The sequence below is a fragment of the Saccoglossus kowalevskii genome, chromosome 1, assembly GCF_978046115.1.
Source record: "Saccoglossus kowalevskii chromosome 1, keSacKowa6.1, whole genome shotgun sequence".
Classification (NCBI taxonomy): Eukaryota; Metazoa; Hemichordata; class Enteropneusta; family Harrimaniidae; genus Saccoglossus; species Saccoglossus kowalevskii.
Window position 1 is genome coordinate 42,142,264 of NC_140641.1, and position 15,156 is coordinate 42,157,419.

A 15,156-nucleotide genomic window follows, 5' to 3' on the forward strand; every position below is an offset into this window, starting at 1 on the left:
GGTTCTCATATCACGAGTATACAATATCCATAACACGTTTTGATAAACGATCTTTATTTCAAATGTTATATCCTAATGGCACAATGCGTTAACAATATCAATCACATAGCTTCATGCACTATATTTGGTTTTAAAGTTATATCATTATGGTCAATGTGTACACACACCTTCATACATTTTGTTCTAATGTTATACAAAATGGCATATTTTACACACAATACATTTACACGATACTCATTTATATACATGAAATTTTGCTTCAATATTGTAATGACACAGTGTGCACACAATACCAATCACATAACTTCATGTCCGACATTTGGTTACAATGTTCTATCGTGATGGTAAAAACTGTACAACTTTCACACCTTCATTCATAACATTTGGTTCTAATGTTTTATCATGGTGGTACAATGTGCACACAATAACAATCACACATCATGCACGACATTTTTTTCTAAAATTATATTATGATGCCATGTTGTGTACACAATACCAGTCACGTAGCATCATTTCGTTCTGATGCTATATCATGGTGACCTATAGGAACACAATACCAATCTCACAGCTTTATGCACGACATATGGTTCTAATGTTATGTCATTATAGTACCATTGTTAACACAGTACCAATCACACGAGTTCATACACAATGTGTACATAATATCAATCACATAATATCATCTCATTTAGTCCTAATATCCTATATCACGATGGCGCAAATATGCACACCACACAGCTTCATGAACATACAGTTCTAATGTTATATCCTAGTAACAACAGTGTCAGAGAACTGGTCGCTTGTAGCATAGTGGTTGTCGCATCAGGCTCATGATCAGTAGACCCAAGTTCAAATACTACCTTACGCTGAACATCAAAAGGTTGGTTCTAATATTATATTATGATGACACCAATGCATTCACAATGCTCACACAATACCAATCATACAGCTTCAAACACAACATTTGGTTCCAAGGTTTTACCATGATGGCAGATTTTGTACTCAATACCAATCACACAGCTTCATACACAACATTTGGTTCTAATGTCTTATGATGGCACATTTCGAACTCAATACCAATCACACAGGTTCATACACAACATCTTGTTCTAATGTCTTATCATGATGTCACATTTTGCACTCCATACCAACCACACAGTTTTATATACAACATCTTGTTCTCATGTCTTATCATGATGGCACATTTCGAACTCAATACCAATCACACAGCTTCAAACACAACATTTGGTTCTAATGTTTTACCATGATGGCAGATTTTGCTCTCAATACCAATCACACAGGTTCATACACAACATTTGGTTTTAATGTTTTATCACAATGGCAGATTTTGCACTCAATATGAATCACACAGGTTCATACACAACATTTGGTTCTAATGTTTTATCACGATAGCAGATTTTGCACTCAATACCAATCACACAGGTTCATACACAACATTTGGTTCTAATGTTTTATCACTATGGCAGATTTTGCACTCAATACCAATCACACAGGTTCAAAAACAACATTTGGTTCCAAGGTTTTACCATGATGGCAGATTTTGCACTCAATACCAATCACACAGGTTCAAAAACAACATCTGGTTCCAAGGTTTTACCATGATGGCAGATTTTGCACTCAATACCAATCACACAGGTTCAAACACAACATTTGGTTCTAATGTCTTATCATGATGGCACATTTTGTACTCAATACCAATCACACAGCTTCAAAAACAATATTTGGTTCCAAGGTTTTATCATGATGGCACATTTCGAACTCAATACCAATCACACAGGTTCATACACAACATTTGGTTCTAATGTCTTATCATGATGGCACATTTTGTACTCAATACCAATCACACAGCTTCAAAAACAACATTTGGTTCCAAGGTTTTATCATGATGGCACATTTTGTACTCAATACCAATCACACAGGTTCATACACAACATTTGGTTCAAATGTTGTATCATAATGGCACATTTTGCACTCCATACCAACCACACAGTTTTATATACAACATCTTGTTCTCATGTCTTATCATGATGGCACATTTCGAACTCAATACCAATCACACAGCTTCAAACACATTTGGTTCTAATGTCTTATGATGGCAGATTTTGCTCTCAATACCAATCACACAGGTTCATATACAACATTTGGTTTTAATGTTTTACCATGATGGCAGATTTTGTACTCAATACCAATCACACAGCTTCATACACAACATTTGGTTCTAATGTCTTATGATGGCACATTTCGAACTCAATACCAATCACACAGGTTCATACACAACATCTTGTTCTAATGTCTTATCATAATGGCACATTTTGCACTCCATACCAACCACACAGTTTTATATACAACATCTTGTTCTCATGTCTTATCATGATGGCACATTTCGAACTCAATACCAATCACACAGCTTCAAACACATTTGGTTCAAATGTCTTATGATGGCAGATTTTGCTCTCAATATCAATCACACAGGTTCATACACAACATTTGGTTCTAATGTTTTATCACGATGGCAGATTTTGCACTCAATACCAATCACACAGGTTCATACACAACATTTGGTTCTATTGTTTTATCATGATGACACATTTTGCACTCCATACCAACCACACAGGTTCATATACAACATCTCGTTCTAATATCTTATCATGATGGCACATTTCGAACTCAATACCAACCACACAGGTTCATACACAACATCTGGTTCTAATGTCTTATCATGATGGCAGATTTTGCACTCCATACCAACCACACAGGTTCATATACAACATCTCGTTCTAATATCTTATCATGATGGCACATTTCGAACTCAATACCAACCACACAGATTCAAACACAACATCTGGTTCTATTGTTGTATCATGATGGCACATTTTGCACTCAATACCAATCACACCTTTAAACACAACATATGGTTCTAATGTTACACCATGTTGATATAACAACTACCAGCAAGAACAGCTACCATCATAGCCTTTGGTCTTTTTGGGTGGTTGCCATGGCAGCACACTTAATATCCGTAAATTGTAGTTTCTTGACTTATTCTAGCTGAAGATTTGTATTTTAGGCAGCCAGCTTTCAATTCCACTTTCATTGCTCAAGTACCTAATACAAATTTCATTCTTGACAGCGGCTCTAATATATATGGTATTGGTACCAATGAGTTCACAGTACCAATCACAGAGTTCCAAAACTTGGTGCCAACAGTAGTTGATGATGGTCTGTATCAGCAGACGATTCCAATCACGTAGCATAAAAGATACACTCACTCAGTATTCTTAGTGTTTGTAATTGTATTTTTATTGTATGTTAATTGTATGTTACATCAACGACATTCCACAAACCGAAACTATACGGCACAAAACCACATAAGTAAATGTTTTCTGTATTTACTGGCAAATGTACATTTGGATATTCTGACGATTATAAATGTGCTAATTCTTTATACAGTGAATTTGCAGCCATAAGCAAAATTACTTTTATATCACATGTTAAAATTTGTAAAAAAAATGTACAATAAAGCAAAAGAAAACACAAATAATCAAATAACCTTATATAACCTACAACTTTAACTGAGACATTATTTGCTCAACAAGTGTACAGGCTAGTCATTTAAAATTGAGTTTGATATTGCTGTAGACATTACACATCACACTGATGCTACTTGTTCTACCCTTGTAAACACATGTTATTGTATTGTTAGATGTAGTTTGGGTAAAGAACAAATCCATTAAATGTAATATATTTCTTATCGTCACTATAAACGGCAAAATATTTGTGAGGGCCAAGCTGTAACCACACTCTGTCACCAATCAACAAATCCAGCATGACACTTTGAGACTGCATCACTTTCCTGTCACTGGCATCGGTTATCATGGAAACCTGTGGGCTACTATTTTTCACCAAAGTAACACCAATATGATAGTTATCATACGATCTCATCGTGAAAGAGAAATAATAAATGCCAGGTACCTGACAGGTAAATATGCCTGTATCAATGTCAAAATCTTTCCCCTTGTTGGCATACAATTCATCATACGTTATAATTTGGGATTCTGCTGAGCCAAGCAGTACTGACGTCCTCACCCCAGAAAAGGCACACTTCTTAGAACCTACAATACAATATATATTATGGAACTTATTAATCATATTTTAATTTGTTGTATTGTGAGGTGTAACTGATGGTTACATTATTTACAATCATCATCAGTCAAAACAAAAAAATTGAGTTGCATATGCAAATCTACACATGTACATCTATCATCTCTCACATTCATGAACCAGTTAAATAAATATAATATGGTCAAATCTTGACAGGATTTTGAGAATTTAAACTAAAGTCTGGAATTACCCAAGTCTTATAAGTATCTCTAAACATATGTTCTACATGATGTAATGTATGTTCCAATATATCCATGCACATGTCTTGGTAGGAAACCTTTGTTTGAATCCCCAAAGTACCACCCATGTCATGAAACCATCATTTGAGCATTCATTATCACCTACCACCCATGTCTTAATGAGAAACCATCATTTGAACATACATTACCACCTACCACCCATGTCTTAATGAGAAACCATCATTTGAACATACATTACCACCTACCACCCATGTCTTAATGAGAAACCATCATTTGAACATACATTACCACATACCACACGCATCTTAATGAGAAGCCATCATTTGAGCATACATTACCACCTACCACCCATGTCTTAATGAGAAACCATCATTTGAACATACATTACCACCTACCACCCATGTCTTAATGAGAAACCATCATTTGAATATACATTACCACCTACCACCCATGTCTTAATGAGAAACCATCATTTGAACATACATTACCACATACCACACGCATCTTAATGAGAAACCATCATTTGAGCATACATTACCACCTACCACCCATGTCTTAATGAGAAACCATCATTTGAACATACATTACCACCTACCACCCATGTCTTAATGAGAAACCATCATTTGAACATACATTACCACCTACCACCCATGTCTTAATGAGAAACCATCATTTGAACATACATTACCACCTACCACCCATGTCTTAATGAGAAACCATCATTTGAACATACATTACCACCTACCACCCATGTCTTAATGAGAAACCATCATTTGAGCATACATTACCACCTACCGCCCATGTCTTAATGAGAAACCATCATTTGAGCATACATTACCACCTACCACCCATGTCTTAATGAGAAACCATCATTTGAACATACACTACCACCTACCACCCATGTCTTAATGAGAAACAATCATTTGAACATACATTACCACCTACCACCCATGTCTTAATGAGAAACCATCATTTGAACATACATTACCACATACCACCCATGTCTTAACGAGAAACCATCATTTGAGCATACATTACCACCTACCACCCATGTCTTAATGAGAAACAATCATTTGAGCATACATTACCACCTACCACCCATGTCTTAATGATAAACCATCATTTGAGCATACAATACCACCTACCACCCACGTCTTAATGAGAAACCATCATTTGAGCATCCATTACCACCCACCACCCATGTCTTAATGAGGAACCATCATTTGAACATACATTACCACCTACCACCCATGTCTTAATGAGGAACCATTATTTGAGCATTATATTGACATGTGTCATGTATTTTTAACACTGCCACAAATACTAGGGCTGAGCTGGGCCAGTGAGAAAATGATAAGCATTTACCTAAAAAGGCATATACAGGGCATGCACATTCTTATATTGTTTTTTTATTTGTTCAAAAACAGAAAAGCATACATTTTGGTTACAGCATAAAATGTACCATTCATTATTAATTAAAAGTGCATATCAGTCAAAACATCCTGGTGAAATACTATGGCATTGACATATGGACTACATGTTAATTTCATAAAGTTCTACCACAGCCCCCTCTATACAGCTTGACACACAACATGCATGAACTCATACATGTATTGCTAAGTGTGTGAAAGTGTGTGAAAATATCAAATGCACACTTTGTTGCACGCCACCAACAGGTTTTGCCTTGAGCACCATTGTATACATCACATGCTTATAGTACCACAATGTTTACAATCAAGTGATTACCTGTGAAAGTATATAACAATGACAATATTTTGTGTCCAAATCTGTTGTTAGTATTAGTCAACAATGTGAGGACTTTTTTGTTATTAGGTAATTAATATTCATGGATTAAAAATAAAATCTAATCAAATCTGCACATTAGCCCAGAGCATCTATGCATTAATTTCATTAAAAACGAACATATGGGTCTTGAGATATCAGTGGAACAGACAGACACACTAATTGCTTCCCTGACCGACGCAGTACCCATTATTTTTATCATTTTTTTTTTCTAAAAAAAAATCCCTTCATGCAGTTGTATATCACAATTGGCAATACAACTACCGTATTGGGTAGTAACAGTTTTTAATGTATGTGATGACGTGTTCTGCAAGGTTTTGTATTTGGAGCGTGTTTTAATTATAGTCCACCAAAGCAAGCTATCACAGCGTTTTTGCCTTGAATTCAAAATAAGCGAGTGCAATGTTCTCGCCCTTTATCACAAATCCTGGATCATGAACATTTCTTGTTCTACAATTAACACTACAAAACAATGCTGTTTGCAGTTACATTAAAAGTCAAGGGTAGATTATCCTAAAAAACAACACAGGCTTGTCTTTAAAGGATTAAAAATGGCCACAGTTAAAAAAAAAAACGCTTTCAACTTTTTTTGATTTTAAAAAGGGTAAAAAATGAATAACAAAAATGACTATAGCAAAAATCATTATTTTCAGTAATTTTAAACTGTATTTGTGATGTGTGAAAAAATTTTTTAGTCTATTTTCATTCAACAGCTGTATACTGGATTATTGAAATATGACAATTGACACACCACAAGATATCAACAGAAATTCTAAGTAAATATGCAAATGAAATCATTGATTAAATTGAAACTCAATATTGCATAGCATATATCTTATATTGACAAATCAAGTCTTAAACAAGTTTGGTCTGATTTGGACTATTAGTTCGCAAGACACTAACAAGAATTCAAATTAATAATTAAATATGCAAATGAGCTCATTAATTGATTCCTTGAAAAAATGTGCATCTGTATCAGTGGTCATTCTGTCTTTGTACAAAGTTTCAGCAAAATCGTTCCAGGCATCTCTGAGAAATGATGATGGACACACCCAAAAAACTGGATTTTACAGGATTTTGACATTCAAACTGGCCGCCAGGCAGCCTTATTTGATCAAATCAAGAAATAAATCCATGTGAATATGTATACCTCCTCACTGTGTCACTTTGTAGCTAGTATCATTGAAATCAGTCAAGGCATCTCTGAGAAATATCAATGGACAGACAAAAGCCATGATTAACAATCAAAATGGCTGCCAGTCGGCCATATATGATCATTTCAAAAAAGTAAAACATGGTGCATCTGTATAGGTGGTCCCTTTGTCTTTGTAACAAGTCTCAACAAAATCAGTCAAGCCATCTCCGAGAAATGACGATGGACACACAAGGACAGAATTTCACTGAATTTTGGCATTCAAAATGGCCGCCAGTTGGCCATATTTGATTGAATCAGGAAAATAAATTGACGTGTACATGTATGGTTGACCACTATGTCTTTGTACCAAGTTTAAAACAAGCAGCCTCTCGGCTGAGATAGCTCCGCTGTTAGCAATGCACATTTCAATTAAAGAACAGAAGATATCATTAGAAAATGAACAATATGCATAGTATCAATGCAATGGGACTTGCTGTTTTCAACAAGAATTCAAAAATATCATTTTTCACCATAAATGATTGTGGTTTTTAACAAGAAGAAAATATCACTTTTTACCAAAAATGACAAAAATATTCACCAAAATTAGAGAATTAAAGATATCATTACAAAATGAACAAATCTGTGAGAGGTCCACATGTAGTACCTATATATGTAATATCAAAGCAATTGGACTTGCGGTTTCTAACAAGAAGTCAAAAATATCACTTTTTACCAAAAATGACAAAAATATTCACCAAAATTATAGAATTAAAGATATCATTACAAAATGAACAAATTTGAGAGTGGTCCACATGTAGTACCTATATATGTAATATCAAAGCAATTGGACTTGCGGTTTTTAACAAGAAGTCGAAAATATCACTTTTTACCAAAAATTACAAAAATATTCACCATAATTAGAGAACTAAAGATATCATTACAAAATGAACAAATCTGAGAGAGGTCTACCCAAGGAACATATACACCAAGTATCAAAGCATTCAGGCTTGTAGTTTTCAAGAAGAAGTCGAAAAAGTAAAACATTGACACGGACGACGGACGACGGTAGACGGACGACGACAGACAATCACTCATATGATAAGCTCCACTCGAAAAAGTCGATAGCGGAACTAAAAAAAGAAAAAAGGGTCCAGCGATCTCCGAGAAATCACTCTTGACAGACTGACGGAGGCGAAACTACAAGCTCCCTCCTGGACTTTGTCCTGGTGGGGGCTAATAAAAGCAGGCGAGAAATAGGTTACACAATAGAAAACAATTTTCTATAACTTTATAATTCAAAATACAAGAACACACCAAATAATATTGTATCTGTGAACAGTATTTAAGGAATTTCAGGTTGGTTGAATGTGTTACTGTCTACTATACAAACTGTTTTTAATGTACTTCCCAAATTGACTATGGATGGAAATGTTGCTACTGTGCAACAATTATTTTAATGGGTGTATATCCATCCCTATAACTTCATACATTTTATAAATATGATTTAAAGTTCACAGCTGGTTGATATTGCAATATTAAAGGTTGTCCATGGGGTTTCAGAATTGTTTTCACAAATATTGTATTCACTGACATTTATTTTGTATTTACATAGTCATGTACCCTATACCATGGGGTCCATTTATCTTTCTCATACTGATTTGACTACCGGTATGTTGTGTAGTTCTCTAAAAGCCAGTTGGCAATATCAAGAGAGCAGCAGATCGAACCACAGCAATCTGTTGCCCACAGAAGTGATATAATTACACATGCAGAGATTAAAAACTGCAAAGGTAGACACATTATATCAAAATGAACACTATACAGATTTTGAATCATCAATCGCCATGAGTGATTTAATTCTATTATCACTATTCTTACAAGTAAAATGCACACGTGAATGTTGTCAAGTTTATGAGTGTTTTAATCTGTTTCAAGAAAAAATGTATATTATTTAAAATTTTACCCACAACTTATCCAACCTGAGCAATGAAGTGACACTAACAATATCAACACATCTGGGACTTTCAGAGAGAGCTTTATACGAAATATTGCATATAAGTAACCAAATCAATATATCGGTATTCAAAATTAAATTACCCACTTCTGAATATATTTCTGCAAAAACATTTTGGAAAATTATTGATTAAAATAAGTCTAAAACTTGCGGTCAATCATCTATGTAGTCTGCATGTACTATAATGAATGCACCACAACAGTAACATGTATGATTGTACGTTTCCAGGTATTTGATTGCAATGGCATAGAAATTAAAAATTCAATTGAGCAAAAATCTGTGCTTTAAATGTGTCAGGTGAAACTCTATAAATCTAAAAACAAGTCATGGTTGAAAAACAGAAACTGAACATTGCTAGATTTATTGTATTTAGCATTTTCCTCGATGAAAATTCAATATGTTACTGAACAGTTACTGAATAGCTATGAACACCTTCAGAAAAAAGTTTATCTGCTTAGCTTTGGTCTACAATGTATTAACACCATTGCTATGTATTTCAGGAAAATGCATCAAATGTGATCTGATTTTAGAAGTTGTACTTGAACTTGTGATACTAGTGGCATTTTGATGTAAAAATCAGAACCGGCTGTGTTTTAGTAGTCTTCCTTACTTGGAGCTCATTCAGGTTAATTTCAAACACTCGTAATGTATCAAGCATTTTCAACTACTGTGAAATAATTTATTTTCATTGGAATTATAATTTTCGCTGAAAAGACTTTTGGGGTATTTTGCGTGGAATTTATTTTCACTGATTTTTGGTGAGTTGAATGTAAAATATAGGAAAAAAGGTATATTCGCTGAATTTTATTTTCACTAAATCATTTCTTCAGTGAAAATAGCGAAAATTAATTCCAAGCAAAAATAAAGTATTTTACAGTATGCATCATTGCAGCTGCCAAGTTTACAGTACTTTCTTTGCTTAACCACAATATCCTCACCCTTGCTTTGTAAGGGCATGGAAGGTAGTAGGGAGGAAATAGGACGAATTTTAGTCCAGATTTATATATTTATTTATATATTATTTTGTTTCAAGCCTTATGGTCATTGTCTATTTTTTCTTTCAAAACGTTATCTCTTCCGCTTATTTACTCAACAAAATAGGAATGACTTCTAATTTTTAGAACTAAAAAAAAATTTTGACCAGAATTTTGTATAATCATACGAGAAAAGAGGCAGCAGTATACAAGGCCTGTCACTGGAAATAAAATACTTGCATGAGAAGATGATGGAGTGCTTTACTGTTCCTGTAATTGTTTCATACACAGTGGCGGATCCAGAGGGGGGGCCAGGGGGGATATGGCCCCTCCCAAACTCATGACGATTCATATCATCTGGATTACGCATAGCTTCTCTGCAATTTATGCTCCGTATATCTTAAGCGAAGCTTGGACCCCCCAATACATTTTGCTGGATCCGCCACTGTTCATACATATTTGAAAGGTCCAAGTGGGGTTTTCTACCAGATACTTTCAGATAAGCTCAGTCGATTACATGTGCGCTGATGTGATGTGATGTGATGTTTTACACAACAGTTTTGCCACCATATTCATGACAAACTGACTTTTAAATAAGTTGTGTATACAAAATATGATGGTAGGAACTTAATATTGGAATAAAATATCTTTATATTGCAAAGATCTGTGATCAGTCATGTTGTGTGATTTTGGTGTCAATTCATCTCCATAAAACTCTGACTGCTTCCGAGCTGACCTGAATACTGATTATTCTTATTCTATGACTTTTCTTTCGTTTTAAAAACTGAGATCGCTGGTGCCTTCATCCCTTGTCTATTTAAATTTCTCTTGACCTATAATTACGGTGACTGAGATTTATATGCTTGCCCATGATTACACACATAATTACATTACCGTGAGGAAGATATTGTAGCTAGGTGCAACTGATATTTATTTGTCTTCTATTTGCAATGTTTTGTATTCTGTAATTGCAATGTCATTTTGTTGGGTTAAAGGTCAAAAGGGCAGATCACTGATTTCATCGGTAGTATTCATTGTGACTTTATATCAAAAATAAATATTCCCCTGTATGCAAGCAATTTTTTATGTTTGAGTATTTAGTGTGCCGATCTAGATCCTTATTTAGCAAGCTCAAATCTAAGCTCACCTTCTGTGATGCTGTCGTTTCTTGTTGCGCCTTGGCTTTGTGTTTGTAGATTCACTATGCCCTGAGAGTCGATTGCAAGTGATTCGTTGAGTTGTTCGTTTTTCTGTTGGTCGCTGTGTTTCCTGATGTCAGGCTTTTCATCTCCAAAGGCCTTCACCCCCTGGACGAGTTTTCTCAGCACGCTACGCTGGCCGATCGGCAGACCGAGTGCCAAAACGTCTTGCTCCGCTAAGGTTGATAGGATTTCGGTCGATGTAATGGACTCAGTTGTTAATTTTTGGATTGTGTCTTTTGACAGCTTACAGCTTTCGCACCATTCGGTGAATGTAAAATCGGCTTGATTCGACATTTTCAACAGCAAAAAAATTGTAAAAAAAAAAAGCGAACAGGTGAATAATAACTGAATGCAATGGCTGCAACATCCGGGATACTGCCTCGATCTCGCCCAGTTGTCAAGTGTAACAGTTCCTATTGCCATTGTAACAGTTCTTGTCGGTACCCCGGGCGATAGCATCTTCGTAACTGGTAGAATATGCGTCTTGAAACAAGGAGTCTGAGTATAAACATCTCTTTGGCTTCATGTTAGGAAAACCTGTTTTCGCTTGCAAATTTCCCTGTATGTGTTTGTAATCACGTTAATCACAATAATGTTATAACTTGGCCCATAATTCCATCATTGTTTTATAACACTTTTGTTGAAACAGGGGTTCAAACGACTGCAGTTAAAGGGCGGACACGGAGTGAAAAAAAAATACATAATAAAAAATCCACTTGTAATTTGTTCGGGGCAAGGGTGTGACAGCTGGTACAGGTTACAGAAAATAAAAAAGGCAATTTACGTTCAAAGTGTATAAAATGAAAGTTTCATTTACAGTAAAAAATAGATTTTAACACTTTACAGATAAAGCAAATTCCTAATTACATTTTTATAATATACTTGGAAATGGAAATTGCGTACAAACTGCGACATTTAATGTGGAAATGCCTTATACGCTTACAAAAAATAAGCTAGATTACATTTTACACCTTGTCCGTGTCTACGAATGTATTTAAATTACATTATTACGAAAATAAAAAACAATTGATTACAGCTTACGAAAATAACCCTTGCCGACCCTCTTGTTCATGTATGTGATATATGTGGTGTACATTAATCAATAAGTCTTTATTACATTATAAATACTTACACCAGAACAATGGAAGTTCTGACAATTCAGGTACTTCTAATCAGAAACCAAATAAGGCAAACAACTGTACCCATGATTCGTTGATTTGAGAAAAGCGTTTGACAGTGTTTGGCATAATGCTTTATTTCAAAATTACTGGAGTATGGTGTGAACGATAAAACTCATAAAACCATTAAAAACATGTACAGCGACGTCGATAAATTTAATGGCTGTTTACAACACCATTTTTATCAAACTCCGGGGTGAAGGAAGCAAAGGTGTAGTCTAAGCCCCCAACACTATTCAATATTTCTATTAATGATCTTCCTGGTATTCCAGGCTCAGTCAATCGGAAGATTAGAAATGGAAAATCCAAAGAAACAATGATTAATTTAAAACGAAAGAGCCGAAAGACCATGTCCTCAATTAAAGAAAGTATAAGATATGAACGAAGGGTAAAAATAACTACTTTTAAACACACAAAAAATGTTGATGCATTTAAGTACTTCAATTTAAGATTGCGTTTGTATATAGTTAGTCAAAGCCGAACAGAACAGCTCCCTCAATCAATTATTTGAGAATTAACATCTCTTAGACATTGATGTCTCCTGGTGACCACCACAATTCTTCGGTTTTATGACATAACAGCAGCTACATTCTTTACGAAACGGGTACGATAGGAGAACACAGGTAAGAATGTAGTAAACGATTTGGGCCGACGACGAACAACACCTAACTTTTTCGATCATGGATGCTGACGATGTTGACGACACATGAGCTACCCCGAGTTTAATAGAACGCAAGTTCATCAAGAGAATCAATCCACATCAACCAAACCATCAATCGAATCGACCCACCCGAACACCCACCCAGCTACCCACCTAGTCAGCAAATTTGCTCACCCGAACCACCTAGAGAGCGAATTGGTCTACCAACCCATCTAGCGGATTGACTCGCCTTTATTACTGACAGTTAAATATTTGTCGCAATGTTAATCATCTACATTTTCAGATTAGCGAATTATTTATGGCGGTATATATTACAAAATTAACATCAGCTGGAATATCTGTCATGAATTCGAATGGAAAACTATTAAAATAGTCAAGTAAATTTTTGAAAACTAAATTAAAATTATAGAAATTTAACTGTTATTGTTCAAGTTGTTATGCACTGTGCGTACGTACGGCCGTTACTAGAAGATGGCATCAGGTTCCGCAAGTTGCTTCTCGGAATATTGAGAGGGCGCTTGTGCTCGCAACAATTTCCTTAGTAAACCTATTCATAATTATACTGACAATCGAGATGTATCATCACTGTACAGTGAGGCAAGATTGTAATTCAACTTCCAGACACGTGACTTACTATACTATCGTTTGAGAAATATTTGGTTGCCAATCTAGAAAACCCAATAGTAACATATAGCCTACATACAAAATATTAATAGTCACGTTATGGCCCAATAGTAACATATAGCCTACATACAAAATATTAATAGTCACGTTATGGCCCAATAGTAACATATAGCCTACATACAAAATATTAATAGTCACGTTATGGCCCAATAGTAACATATAGCCTACATACAAAATATTAATAGTCACGTTATGGCCCAATAGTAACATATAGCCTACATACAAAATATTAATAGTCACGTTATGGCCCAATAGTAACATATAGCCTACATACAAAATATTAATAGTCTCGTTATGGCCCAATAGTAACATATAGCCTACATACAACAAATATTAGGTCATCTAAGTGGGCGTAAGTTGTCGTGTCACAAGTTGTCACAGAACAGATGTTGGTAAGGACTCTAAAATCCGATAATTCATTACCCTATGGCCGTTTGTAAATGAAAAGCAAGGGCAAACCATCTAGAACAATATCTGATTCAAATATGATCCTAGTTTAGACATTTTTAATTGTTATTTCAATGTTTATTTAAATCTGTATTTAAATATATTTTTAAAAATAAGAATTAAATACATAATATAAAGCAATGATAAAAATTCAAAATTTAAAAAAAGATATCATTTTAATCAGAATAATCTGAAGAAAGAACGTCAACTCATCGAACTAGCAATAATATAATGCAAAGGTATCATCTAATAATTATTATTGTTTTGATGAACTATATGTTATCCTTCAACAAAATATTAAACAGCGCCATCTACGATATTTAAATAAAGTTATCAAAATAATTTAAATGTATTGGTGGATGTATAGCAGACGGTTGATGATTTAAGTCACGTGACAGACACATAAAACCTCACACTGTGATGGTTTTCAGAAATTAAATAGGGTGACATTCCTGACTTCGAGCTGATATCCGAAACCTTAACATAAATTTGCTGGTATATTTCTGTCAAAATTGCTGTTTGTTTTTTCAAGTCTCATTCACAGTTACTACGAGGCAACAACCAGTACACATAAAATATTTGCAAGACGTGTAAGTACAAGTTTGGGAAATTATCTGTCTGCATATATTAATTAGGTCACAGGCCCTAAATAACTAGAAATATGGAATTTATGCAA

The 15,156-nt window shown here is 34.8% G+C and overlaps 1 protein-coding gene across 1 annotated transcript; it reads right to left on the reverse strand.

Annotated features, from left to right (window-relative positions):
• Positions 1-3,612: 3,612 nt before the first annotated feature.
• On the reverse strand, positions 3,613-11,881 carry LOC100372657 (complement C1q tumor necrosis factor-related protein 4-like). Its single transcript, XM_006813189.3, has 2 exons — positions 11,456-11,881; positions 3,613-4,133 (listed from the first exon to the last, which is right to left on the reverse strand). The coding sequence occupies exons 1-2, from the start codon at positions 11,802-11,804 to the stop codon at positions 3,721-3,723; spliced, it is 762 nt and encodes a 253-aa protein (XP_006813252.1). The 5' UTR covers positions 11,805-11,881; the 3' UTR covers positions 3,613-3,720.
• Positions 11,882-15,156: the final 3,275 nt, after the last annotated feature.

Bases quoted from the DNA above. Each gene is read 5' to 3' on its own strand.
- LOC100372657 (XM_006813189.3), bottom strand. From the start codon at position 11,804: ATGTCGAATCAAGCCGATTTTACATTCACCGAATGGTGCGAAAGCTGT. The intron at 4,134-11,455 runs GTGAGCTTAGAT...ATTGTATTGTAG, and splicing joins AAACGACAGCATCACAGAAG to GTTCTAAGAAGTGTGCCTTT.